The sequence below is a fragment of the Triturus cristatus genome, chromosome 3_1 (assembly GCF_964204655.1).
Source record: "Triturus cristatus chromosome 3_1, aTriCri1.1, whole genome shotgun sequence".
NCBI lineage: Eukaryota > Metazoa > Chordata > Amphibia > Caudata > Salamandridae > Triturus > Triturus cristatus.
In genome coordinates, this window is record NC_140583.1 from 393,053,916 (window position 1) to 393,067,729 (window position 13,814).

At 44.4% G+C, this 13,814-nt stretch overlaps 1 protein-coding gene across 1 annotated transcript in view; it reads left to right on the plus strand.

Moving 5' to 3' along the window:
- GNB5 (G protein subunit beta 5) overlaps window positions 1-13,814 on the plus strand; it is a 322,810-nt gene that overhangs the window by 126,715 nt on the left and 182,281 nt on the right. Inside the window, exon 6 of the mRNA XM_085644176.1 lies at window positions 343-419. Coding sequence (XP_085500302.1) covers window positions 343-419 — 77 coding nt within the window. The remainder of the gene's footprint in view (window positions 1-342; window positions 420-13,814) is intronic.

Genomic DNA, 13,814 nt, shown 5'->3' on the forward strand with positions numbered 1-13,814 from the left:
TTTCCTATCAACCCTTTCGCATTAATACCCTCAGTTTACATAAGGAAAAAGGGATGAACTATAGTGCTTCGTATATTTAATTATTTCCTCCACCTTCATGCAATTAAGTGTGACATTTTATAAAGAGTAAGTAAGATCTCTGTAATGATCTTTGAGGGTATTAAAGAACAACCCACAGTTTGGTAGGTATTTACCACTGCTTTAACAACAAGCCATTATGATGAGCTATAAAAAGAAGGCCCGTCATTTTTTTATATTTAGCAATTTTCCATAGCCACATAAATGTTCTGGTTTTGAAGTAAACCCCATTGCATGTGATATAAAGAGAATGTTTCATTGCAGGAACACGCAGTTACTATGCCCTGCACGTGGGTGATGGCATGTGCATATGCACCGTCTGGATGCGCCATTGCATGTGGGTAAGTATTGACTGAAGGTATGAAAAACAATGTTGAAATATTATTTTTGTTCTCCTGGAAAGTAACATGGATTATTGAGCACAGTTGTAGTAATGAAGGTCCACCCAGGTAGGATGTAGATTTATTGAGGTCGGTTACAGGTAGATAAGTTCTTGTGAAGCAGCCCCACCAGGAGCAGCCTGCCTCCTGCTCAGCCCATTCCCAACTGTTCGCTTCACCTCACAGGCACCCAACATTCCAATACGCATCATCACTTCAACATTCCATGCAGCACACAGCACATTCACACTGGCTGAGTCGGTGGTGATATAATGGCTGGATATTAACATGAACAGGATACTACAACAGTGGGCTACAATTGAGTCCAGAGTCTTCCAGATCTATGTACATTTTAAATCTCATTTGTACAGCGTGATCCTAACTAGGGAGCAGTAGAGCACTGTGCATTCAAGTGGGGATAACATATTTTATTTACACAATTACATATCAAATATTAACACTTTTAGGTACAGAAAGATTACATGATTTGCTGAAAATGTCACAATTTTCAGTCAAGTGCAGAAGCAGTAATTAGTTACCAGGTTCCTAAGTAGAAAAATTGGCAGCTCAGTCACTAGACCCCATTTCAGTTGGCCTGTGAAGCATAGATCATTTGGACACCTAAGATAAAATGCATAGTAAGAGAGACTGAGTGGCAAATTTATGGAATAATGGCACAGTGCAGCGCAGCAAGTCACCATGCTGTGCTACACTGCCTTACTAGGAAAGGGCAGGACTGTGCCGTATTTAAGCCACACAGCGCATTCCTGACTTTTCCCCCTGCTGTGGCACCCTTTAAGCAGCCAAGCACCAATGCAGGCACTCTTGAACTGTGGTGTCAGGATGCCTGCGTTGCATGCAGGATTGTTTTTGTGCAGGAAGGAACACCTTCCTGCACAAAAACAAACCTGAGAGGCATTTTCCATTTTCTATGTGTGTAGCAGAATGCAGCACTCATAGAAAGAGGCTGTAATGAGGAGAAATTAAGATATTTCTTCTCGTTACACCTCTCCTGGGAGGCATATCTTTTTTGCACATACCCAGGTTTACAAGGTCTTGGAAATCTGGGAATGCGTTAAAAACCATGGAAGTTGCATGGGAACACCCACGCAACGCCCATGGAATGCCTACCCAGCGCAGAGTAATTATATGCAGCAATTTGCGCTTCGTTGCATTACTCCTGATTTTTGGAGGCACGCTAAGTCACGCAAAGAGGCTATGCATGGCTTTAAAAATTAAACTTAAGGTTTGCGTCGCTCTTGCACCACATTGTGTGGTACAGGAGCGACACAAACTGGGTCATAAATATGGCACTGAGTAACTGAAGAAAATTGGGTTTTTATTTGTGTGGCCTGCCAAGTAATACGTCCACAATCCCCTTACTGGAGAGTACACTACCCAGTACCCTCACTCATCTGAGTCACACAAGCCCCTTTAACGTCCTGCTGACCCTCACCCACAGTAGTTACTCTGGGGTCTACGCTGCCAACCCACCTTCTCGGGATGACTGTGTCTCCTAAGGGGTCCCCAGCCCAATCAGGGAGTGCTCCTGGATAAGAGTTACTCCCAGGTGGTTCCCACCACAAGAGCCCCTCATCTGTGGGCTCCCTGCAGCCCCACTGGCTCAACAGAAGCGCTGCAGGACACTGAGTTGGACATGCCTGACTCAGGCCCTGCTGAAGCCACTTCCCAACCTACATTCCACAATCATTAGACCCAAACAGAGACCATAAAGATCCCCCAGTGAGAGGTTTAACAGGTCACCTTGAAGTCCACACCGCCTCCTTTCACCACACTCAGTAGAGAGCTTGATCCTCCTACTGAGTCCTTGCCTGGGGAACCATGACTTTCAAGGGGTCTAGGGCAGCACCCTAGACTGGCACACCTGACGTGCACCAAGCTGGAGTCTGCTGGATTCAGTCCTCGACAGCTGGCTGTTGAGCTGAAAAGCAACCTTCCTGACAGAAATGGCTAACATAATCCCAGCCGCAAGCACAGGGTTCCCTCCCTTGGGACAGGGCCCACCTAGCCACCTGGTACTACCATTGCAGGCACACCTACCTTCCGCACATATTCACCAGGAGCATCCACCCTCCAGTACACCCTAAAGTGTGGCCACTAGAAGTCTGCCAGCCAAAGTCCTCTACAGACTGCCTCACTGGTAACTCACAGTAACAGTCCTAGACAGAAGTGACTACACAAACCCAGCCTGAACCACAGGGTCCCTTTACTTAAGATAGGCCTCACCTGGCCTCCTGGTTGGGTCACTGTGGGCAGAACATCCTTTTGCAACTTGTTTGGATCTGCACCCACCAGCTAAGTCAACGCCTGGCAATCAAGGACTGCAGGGCCTCAGGCCCAGCAATGCACCAGGGAGGGTTCTGCTTAGGACAGCTCCTCCTGCACACCCTCACAGCATGCTGGGGCCACACCTATACGCTACAGAGCCTCCATTTTCAGTCCTGGGATCTGACCCCACAGGACCTACCCAATTGGACAACGAACTGGACATCACCCCAGCTGCCACCTCCGGTACAGAGAAAAAAACAGACCTAGGATGCCATCCTACACTGTTCTCAGGCAGTCAACTATCCAACCCTGACATCTCAGGACCCACCACTAACCCATCTATCTAGGCAGTCCTACCCCCCCTCTCTTATTTTCTCTGGGCCAGCTACTACACCTTTTACATTGGGGGTCATCCCTCCTCCTGGGACACCTTGGGCTAGTTCCACTCCCCAGCAGGTAACCAATGGGGATCATGGGAACCACAACTTTCTTGCACCCCCATCGTTAGAACATTTCTTGGGAACCTCCCACCCTTCTGGCCAAAATCCCTAGGAGGTGTCAACTACTCCTTGGTACCCTCCCGCCCCACCCTTCCAGTGGTTTCTGGCCTGTGCCAATGGCGGGAAAAACTATAAAAAGAATGGCTCATAGTGCGCTTCCTCACAGGAAATCTGCACTGCCCATAGCAAGCGTGAGAATTTCCTAGAGCCTCCAATCACCTCCTACACCCCAAGAAGCACGGCTTACCCCTACACCCAGATCTATGGTGTGGGTACCTGTTGTGGCACCTAAGCCCATAGGAAAAAACTGTCCTCATACAGGCCTAATGTGTAGTGCTGGGGTTCAATGGACACTCTAGGCTGGAACACTTTAATGAGAACACTGTGCATGTGATAGCCCACACCTCCATCACATCATTTAAAAAAAAATGCAAACTGGTTGTAACAAATATAGTACATACATTAACCAACAATCAGTGGATTCACATGACAAGTGTGCGGAGGCTTTCCCTCCCTTTTCAGAGTATACCCAAACAAACCTTCGAACCCCTCTCAGAGCCTTGTGCTCTGATATGTGTGCATTAATGCATAGCTAATGTGTGGCAAAACCGAACTCATCAACTGTCAACAGTACGTACCGTAACTGGATCCTATTATCCCAGTGCTGAGCACCAATGCAGGAAAGTGGGTTATTAGTTGTGTGGCCTGCACAAGTAACTAACTGGGAACCAAGCGCCCCATTGTAGCTCTTGACTCTCTCAGGGTAGCGATGCATAGCATGCCAAGGCCTACTCAGGAGTGTTAGTGTGGGCTAGTAATCACCATTCACTGGCACGCATTAATAACACTCAAAAAATGATTGTCCAGTCAGTACTTGTTCTTTAGAAAAATTAGAAGTATATTTATAAAACACACACTACTAAATACTATACAATAATTTACAAATATGTAAATTGACAGATGGAAAATACAATATATGACATTGTATAAGCACCTTTGACCCCCAAAAGGTATCACACAAACATATCAAGTGAGCCTATTGGTTTTGTCAAGGTTCAAGAGCAGCCAACCACGTTAGTACCATCAGCTTGTATAAAACTGCAACTATCAAAAATAATAATGCTGCATGAGTGCACTTATTAAAGCTCATAATATATATATATATATATATATATATATATATATATATATTCACTGAAAAAACCATAGGTTTCAGGGGTGTTATAGTTAGCTGGACTTTTCACTTGTACAAAACCATTGAAATTCCCCCGTTATAGTTAGTTCAGCTAACTATAACTCGCGCGCCCGCAATGCACTGCTGATGACGTCACATATTACATCACTCATGACATGGTCAGTGACATCACTCATGACATCACTGATGACATCTCAAATGACATCACTGATGACATCACTGATGACATCATCCAGTGAATGTGTGTTATTCTGAAAATTAAATATGTTTTATATATGTATATCTCATGGTCGATGGAAGAATAAATGGGTATATAAGTGTCTAAATGGATGATTTGTTTTTGAAAAATTGATTGTGTAACTGACTGATTAAGTGTATCATAGTGAATACATGGCTTAGTGAGTAATGTTTAAATATGTAAATATCTGTATCAGTCTCTCACTTTGTGTATAAGTGGCTGCATGGGTTGGTGAGTAGCTACATGGGTGTCTATATAGGTTATTAGTTGGTTTTTTGAGTATCAGTCTGAGTGTCTGCATGGTTCGGTGGGGGTATTACGTAGTGCATAGGTGCATGAATGAGTGACTCACTGTTTGTATGTGTTGAACACAGTATGTGTGCAGGACTGTATGGGTGGATGAGTGTGTGTATGGGTGTGTTAGTGAGTGAATGACTGTCTCAATAGTGTCTTTATGAGTAACTACATATGTTTTAAACTAGTATATGTGACTATTGGTGTATATATGTGAGTATATGTGAGAGTGAGAGATTGAAAGAGTTCCTGTATGAATAAGTATGTGTTTCTATAAGTGATTGTTTAAAAGACTAAGTATGTGTAAGTTTCCGTAGAAGTAAGTGTGGTGGTGTGTGTATAACTGTATATGCAAGTAAATGTATGTTTGATTCTTTATTAGCATGAGTGACTATGTGTGTGAGTAACTCTATGGATGAGTGGCATTGTGTAACAGGATGTATAGGTGTATGAGTACATATGATGAGTGAGTACATGTATGAGTGACTGTATTGGACTGTTGGTGAATGAGTGGATGTGTATGTGGATCTTAGAATTACTGAAGAGGTTGTTGTAACTGGTATTGGTATGTCCATTGTTTTGAAAATTTTAGTCTCTATTTTTGAATGTGTGTATCAAAGGTTATATTAGGGTGAGAGGAGGTCTGCCACTCTATCACAAGGATGATGTCATCAGTGATGTCATCAGTGATGTCATTTGAGATGTCATCAGTGATGTCATGAGTGATGTCACTGACCATGTCATGAGTGATGTAATATGTGACGTCATCAGCAGTGCATTGCGGGCGCGCGAGTTATAGTTAGCTGAACTAACTATAACGGGGGAATTTCAATGGTTTTGTACAAGTGAAAAGTCCAGCTAACTATAACACCCCTGAAACCTATGGTTTTTTCAGTTAATTTCTGAGGTTTTTTAAATGCTAATTCCTAACTATAACGTGCCTGAAACCTATGGTTTTTTCTGTTAATTTCAAAGGTTTTTTAAATGCTAATTTCTAACTATGCCTACAGAGATAGGACATGTGAAGAAAGAAGAAAAAATGCACAGAAAGAAACAAAAGAAGTGCAGAAAGAAGCAACAGAAGTCCTCAAATACGAAGATAAGTGCAGGAAGAAGGATAACGTGCAGAAAGAACAAAAAGAAGAGCAGAAAGAAGCCTTGTTGCAAAATCATCCTGTACCCTCAACTTTTTCAGACCGATACTGGTGGTAACTGAGTCTGACTAACCAGTCCTAGAGCCAGTGCTATGTTAAAAGACACTTAGAATACAGTGAAAACACCTACATACACTAGGGAACATTATGCGTTGGGGTCCCCCTGTGATTAGCCTTACCTCCTCTATAAGCCCCTAGTATATAATAGGGCATGGGGATTAAAACTACCTCTTAAAACAGGCCACAGGGCGTTTTTGCACACGTTAACTCAGGCCCCGTCCCCTCCTTTCACCATTGTGTAAACACGCCCTGTGTCCGTTTTTAGTTGGGAGATTAAGTTCATTTGAGTCCTGAGGGTCCCTAGGGTCCAACTAGCCCACTAGGTACCTCCAGTAAGTGCCACAGAGCTGCGTTGCAGAGAGGTGTAAAAAGTGGCACGGCCTGGACCACCTCTCTGCAATGCAGCTCAGTGGCGCTTACTGGAAGCACTTGGTGGGCTAGTTAGCCCCCAGGGGCCCTCAGTATTGAAGGGAAATTATATCCCCAATTTAAAACGTGCCATGGTGCGTGTTTGCACACGTCACCTCAGGCCCCGTCCCCTCCCTTCACCACTGTGTAAACGCGCCCTGTGGCTGTTCTAAGTTGAGAGATTAAGTCCCCTTGAATCCTAAGGGTCCCTAGGGTCACACTAGACCACTAGGTACCTCCAGTAAGCGCCACAGAGCTGCGTTGCAGAGAGGTGTAAAAAGGGGCTTGGCCTCAGAACACCTGTCTGCAGCGCAGCTCCCTGGCGCATACTGGAGATGCCTGTTGGGGGCGTGTTTGCAGAGTGCTGCATGGAGGGGGCATGGCCTCCGGCACGATGCCAGTCTTTTATTTATTTTATTTTTTTAAGAAGGGGGGCTGTGTGGTTCCCCTTCTTATTCTAATTTATTGGCCCTGATGACCCCATCCCCCAGGGCCTGTCTCCTAATTATATTTTTTTGACCCCAATCCCCAGGGCCGGCCACTGTTTTTTATTATTTTTAAAAAATATATATTTATAGACACACCTAGGACATGCTGGACAAACCGTACGTACCTATCACCATGACGATTTGCGTGATATTCATTAAAAGGCGACTATGCATGCAATTAATCCACGTGGAATGTATTTACACCACTAGTGAAGCTCTGACATGTCTGATGCTCTACCGTGCCTAATCCCGGTAGACACCCTTGTCGTTTATTTATACAAACATGGGTAGCTATTGACGGGCACATTTAATACACATGCACACCAAGCCATTCAAAGGGGATTCGACAAAAATTCGACCAAAACTATGCAAGAAACCCCCCTCACAGTTAATAAAACACACATCCACTGCCGGATGTGTAATACTTTTTATTTTACTCTCTGGAAAGGGGACGAACATCACTTGCGAGTCACAGCGCGCTCCTGACAGAGCCCAATGCTGTGTTACACCCACCATTGCCTGCCGAGTGCCACACACCTCTGTATTGTATTCCACTAGCTAGTGCATATGCTATGACACTCTCTAGCCCATGTGCACTGTAACACCACCCCGTGAAAATGTCATGCCACACTTGTCTTCGCACGGGTTATATTGCCCCATCTAACGTGCCTTCCTCGATGCCTATGTTATAACGCACAGTGCTATGCCATACATATTACAATTTGGGATCCATATCTTTGTCACAGTGCATATGCAACGTTAAACTCCCCAGCACATATTTTATATTACAACTTTAGAGACTAGTTAGGTTACACAACACTGCCCTGTGCATATTACACTCCAAGGCGCATATCGCATAGCACGCGCTAGTGCCTGTGCTATCTCGCGCTCTCCAATGAATCTGTCATTGCGCACAATGTATTGCATATTATATTTCACGCCTGGTTCATCTTATATCACACTTTTTGGTGCATAGTTTATACCATACACTATATCTAGTTTTCATTTTCAATCGTGCTCTCAGGACTATGTTCTATATAACACTGTGTTCACCTACCCTTTTCACGGGCATTACATTTTGCGATAGGGGGTGGAGGGTCAGGGGGTGTTTTTGCCAAGTGAGCCCGGAGTCACAGTCACTAACGTCTTCTTCTTCCTGAATAAAAGTGAGATTATGCTGCATACTTGTTCATATTTTAAGTAGTTTGCACAGACAAAATGTTTTAAAAACAATAAAGTTTCTAATACCCGCCTTCTCTGAACAGTTAGCTTGCTGCCCCATCCCCCTCCTCCCTATCCTCTGTTGTGTGAATCCATGGACTAGCCTCCTCCCTCCTGCCATGCATGGTCTGATGTGCTGCCACTGCCCTCAATTTAGTATGATGTACCAGTCCACTCCTCCTGCCCTCCATTGCCCAATTCTATGCCCCATCATTGACCTCCTGCTTAAACTCTGTGCTTAGCTTGCTGCCCCTATTCTCCTTCCCCCTGCCCTCCGATGTCTTTGTGCATGCCCCTGCTCCATCCTTTTTTCCCACCATGTCCCATGGACCTGCCACTCCTATCTACTCTGAGTGTTCTGTTGAGCTGCCACTCCCCTCCCACCTGCCTAGCATTGTCAGATGACTGTAACCTGTCCCTGCCACCTCCACCCTGCCTGTCCACATGCCATGCCTCTATCCTCTTCCTCCTGTCCTACATGGTCCATTGTACTGCCACACCCTTCTGCCCTCCCTGGTCTGTTGTGCTGCAACTGCTCCTCCTGCCTGCCCCGTGTGGTCTGTTGTGAGGCCCCTTCCCCTGAACTTTCTTGTCTGTGCACAGGTCCTGACCCTCCCTTCTATCCTCCATCGTCCTTTGTGCATGCCCCTGCACCCTCCTTCTTGCCCATCATAGCCATTGTGCTGCCACTAACCCTCCCACTTGCCATGCATGGTCTTCTGTGCTGCCATGGCCCCTCCCACCTTCCCTGTGTGGTCAGTTAGCTGCCCCTGACCCCCTCCCACCTTCCCTCCATGGTCTGTGTGTATGCCATCACAGTCTCACTGTTGCTCTTCATGTTGTGTCTTGCTTCTAGTGCCCATCCTGCCTGACCTCCATGGCTATCTTGCTGCTCCTGCCCTGCCCCCTTGCCCCCAGCCCTCTGTTTACATGTGCAGACCCCTACTCCCTCCCTCCTGGCTTGTCTGTTCCATTGTAATGCCCCTGATCCGTCCCTCCTGCCCTTTATGGTCTGTTATGCTGCAGCCTTCTCTCCTGTCTGTCCATTATGGTCAGCTAGCTACCATTGCCTCTTGCCCCTCTGTTCTCTGTTGTCCATGTGCATGGTCCTGTCCCCTCCCTCTTGCTTTCTATGGATTGTTGTGCTGCACTCCCGTCCTGCATGCCCTGTGTGGTGTATTGTGCTGCTGCAAACCCTGATGCCTGCCCTGCAGGGTCAGTTTGGTGCACCTCTCCATGTCTCTCCTGTCCTCTGTTATCCAAGTCCATGTCCCTATCCCATTTCCTTCCATGATCCAATGTACCATACTTGCGAACATTTTGAACTTGGTAAGAGGGAGATTTTGAAAAAAAACTGGGGTATTGATTTTCCCCTTTGAGTTACATTGAAAAAGAGGATATTGTAGACAGGAGACAGATCAAATAAAGCCCATTTGAGCTTAAAAACATTGGACGTTTCCTGGCTGAATCGGGTCTGTTGGCATGTATGGTTGTACTACCATTGCCTCTTCCTTCTGCCCACAATGGTCTATTACATTGCCACAGCCTTGAAGGAGGGTAGATTTTGTATCACAGGGGGCCCCTGGCCCGTTCTGTCCACACCTGAAGTATGAGACCCTTGTCCTTGCCCTGCCAGCCGCATTTGTAGGCCGTATTAAATTGACCAGCGGGTCCTGTGTTGCTATATAATTCTCCTGAGACATCCTTACCGCTCAGCCAGCATAAAACCCCTGTGTAGGCCCTTCTGTTCAATATGTAGGCCTCTTTGTTAAATTGACCATAGCTCTGCAATGTTAGTGTATAGCAGTCTGAAGGCAGGTCTGCGAGGCCTTCTGCTCCAAACTAGTAGCCCCCACCCTACCCGAGTGCTCCGTGCTCGGTATCAAAGTTCAACATCCCCCTGAAGCTGTCGACATACAGTAGGCTGCATCCTGGACTGGTACTTGCTTCCTGGGCAGATTTCCCGCTTTTAAGGAAGTGGCAACCGCAGAGCGTCAAGTTAGGAGAACTGAGGAGATTTTATACATGAATATATTGAATTCCTGTACAATACCCATTATTTTCTGCTTGCTCTATGGAACTTACGATAAGCGATTGGCCTGAGAGACTGACCTTTTCACCCAGTCAATTGTCAGCATTAAGTGGGTAAATGACGAAATGTCTGGTAAAATCTGCAGACGAAGCTTTTGGGTAGCATACGTAGGTAGATGTAGCGTGCAAAGGAGCCCACAAAATGATATAAAAAGGGAGCACCCACAGATATCGACGGACAACCTCGCCGTCTGTATGTAGGTTAACAGGCTGTGCAGGTTTTCCCCAAGAACTGGGAGCTCTTGTCTTCCTTTGCTTAAAATGTCTTGCTCTGCTTTGCTTGAAGTATCTTATTCTATTTTACCTATATGAAATGTCATGTTATGTTTAACCATTGTTCTCTTTACTTTTGCATTTAAAAGATGTTGTATTGTAATTGCAGGAATGCTTGCTCTAAGAGTAAATGTGAGTGTCCCTAGGTAACATTTTCCTTGGTGTAACTTGTTTCTCATGATGCATTTATAGATGTGTTTTCTCTCTCTCTCTGTCAGTCCATTAATTGAGATACAGAGAATATCATGACAGCTGTATGATTATCTGGATTCTGTATTTTGTACTTTGTCTCTATTCTGCGGTTTCTTTGAAGTTGCATCTTCTCATTAAACTGCCATTGTATTCTGCCTCCAATTCCATGTCTCATATGTCTGTTTTCTTCATTTTTGGAGCAAGCGTTCCTAGGCACCCCGGCTCAAATTAAGGTGCCCCTTTTGTCCCTGACTCACTCTCCTGCTCAGTTCTGTGGTGGCTCCCGGGGCTCTGGGGACCGCCCCTAGCTTCCTTGACCCGTAATAGATCTTCCCTCCAACAGCCTCTCTTGCAAGTCCTGTATTGTTGGTTTGTTGCCCCTGCCCCCCTTTCCACTGCCCTCCATAGTCTGTTGTGCTTCCACGGCCCTTCCTGCCTGCTCAGTGTGGTTAAATTGTTGCCTTTGCACCCTCCTACCTGCCTTCAATTTTCAGAGTCCGTGCCCCTGGCCTCTGCCTCTCAACAGTATCCTAATGAACAACTAGATTGCTAACATTCTATATTTATTACAAAAGTGTGGAACGCCTGACATCATCTTGATGTAATCAAAACTGTAATACCTAGAGCATTCCTTTAGAAATTACATATATGAGAGGGTCTTATTGGCATCAAAATTATGGTTAGTGCTCTAAAAGACTAAAATAAGGACATATTTTCTGAGTTTTCAAATAGCGACAAAGCACATTTAAATTATTTGTTATCTTTATGTTTTTTTATCTAGTTGACAACTTGATTAAATGTTGCACTTAGGGGAGAGGATGTGGTGTTACTTCCAGAACTGCAGACTTTGCAACTGGGGAACCAGGTTGAAGTTTCTGCTTCAGCTCGACATTCTGTGATTCTGGTCAAATCACTTAGTCTCCCCATGTCTACAACCAAAATGAATTTGTTCTTGTGTGATGTAACCAATGCTCATGTAAAGCACTCCAATACCTGACAAGTCTGCACTATATAACACTGCAAAAACACAAAATAATAAGTGTTTTCCACACTTCTGTCATTGGGCTATATTTGGGCTATATCTGGGTGATTTTGGGCTACATTTGGGCTCTTTTGTCTCCGGTGGCCATCTTGGGAGATTTATTTGTTATGAAGTTTCCTAATTTCCTCATGTACTGCAGTCTCCTCAGTCGGAAATGCTTTCAGTTTTTTACTTTGATTCCATCATGAAGGTATTCAGATATGTCACACATTTGCCATGAATTCTGAATGTTAGCACTCTAGTTGCTCATTAGATCACTGTAGTAAAACTACTGTTCACCATGGAAGTCTGCTCCTGGTATTAAAAGTGCATGTTTCAGTCTGCATGTCAGAATTTTTTAATGAAATAGAAGAGGATTTGAGAAGTCACTCAAAATGTGCCCTCATTTTCTTTCTTCAGCATTAATCATAATTTCTATGGCAAAATGAACCCCCTCATTGTGTTCCTTTTTAAATTAAATGTTTTAAGTGTTACCAGTTTATTCCAATCAAGATGGCTTCAGGTGTGCCATACTTTTGTCATAATGAAGACAGTAAGTGCTCTAGTTGTTTTTAAGAACATTCTTGGACATTCTGTCATTGGGCTATACTTGGGCTACATCTGGGTGATATTTGGGCTACATTTGGGCTCTTTTGTCTCTGGTGGCCATCTTGGGAGACTTATTTGTTATGAAGTTTCCTAATTTCCTCATTTACTGCAGTCTCCTCAGTAGGAAATACTTTCAGTTTTTTACTTTGATTCCATCAAGAAGGCATTCAAATGTGTCACACATTTGCCATAAAATCAGAATGTTAGCACTCTTTTTGCTCATTAGATCACTGTAGTAAAGCTACTGCTCACCAGGGAAAACTGCTGCTGGTATTGAAAGTGCATGTTTCAGTCTGCATGTCAGGATTTGAGAAGTCACTCAAAATGTGCCCTAATTTTTCTTTCTGCAGCACTAATCATACTTTTTATGGAAAAATGAACCCCCTCATTTTGTTCCTTTTTAAATTAAATGTTTTAAGAGTTACCACTTTAATCCAAGCAAGATGGCTTCAGGTGTGCCATACATTTATCATAAGTAGGACGGTTAGCGCTCTAGTAGTTCTTTGGAACACTCTGGAAAGCTGCAGTAGAACACAAAGGAATCAACTGACAGTCTCTGCCCTTGTTGGATGTACATGTTTTACTGAGAATGTCAGACTTCATTCTCACATGACTGAGAAAGATAATGTGAATTTACAGAAAATAAGCTCTCAGTTTAGCTTATAGATCACCTTCCAAACCTCTGTGGTAAAAGCATGAGAAAATATTTTTCTCTCAATCATGATATCCCAGCAGAAGGCTTTTTCACATGGTGAAATCACCTTAGAACATACCACAATTCCTAAAATGAGTATGGTACCATCAACAAATGATTTATAATGTAACTAAAGTCTTAAAATCTTCTATTAACTGCAATGCTTTTTAATGAGGTGCTATCATGTATATTGGTCCCAAGATGGCTGCCAACACTTCTTGGATGAAGTGCTGACAGCCAATCAGATCTCAGGATGAGATGTGTGGTTAGGCTCCGCCCACATATATATATTGATTTAAATGCTATTTTCTCAGGAACTACTGAACAGATTTACACCAGACCTACAAAAGGCACTTCCTTGACCTGAGGACTACCTCTCTGCCAAATTTCAAGTAACTCTGTTCAGCCGTTCGGGCTGTAGCTGTGTCTAAAGGTCCTATGGAAAAATGCATGGGAAAAACGCGTTTTGGGACCCCCCTTTTTTCTCAGCCCCCGCTTGACGAATCCCCCCGAGACTTTCAGGGTAGGAGCGGAGCGTAGCGCCCCACCTATTTTGAAAATTTCGCGAGGATTCATCGACCGGCGCCAAAGTTATTCCAAATAGAATGTTGCGGATTTCCTATGGAAAC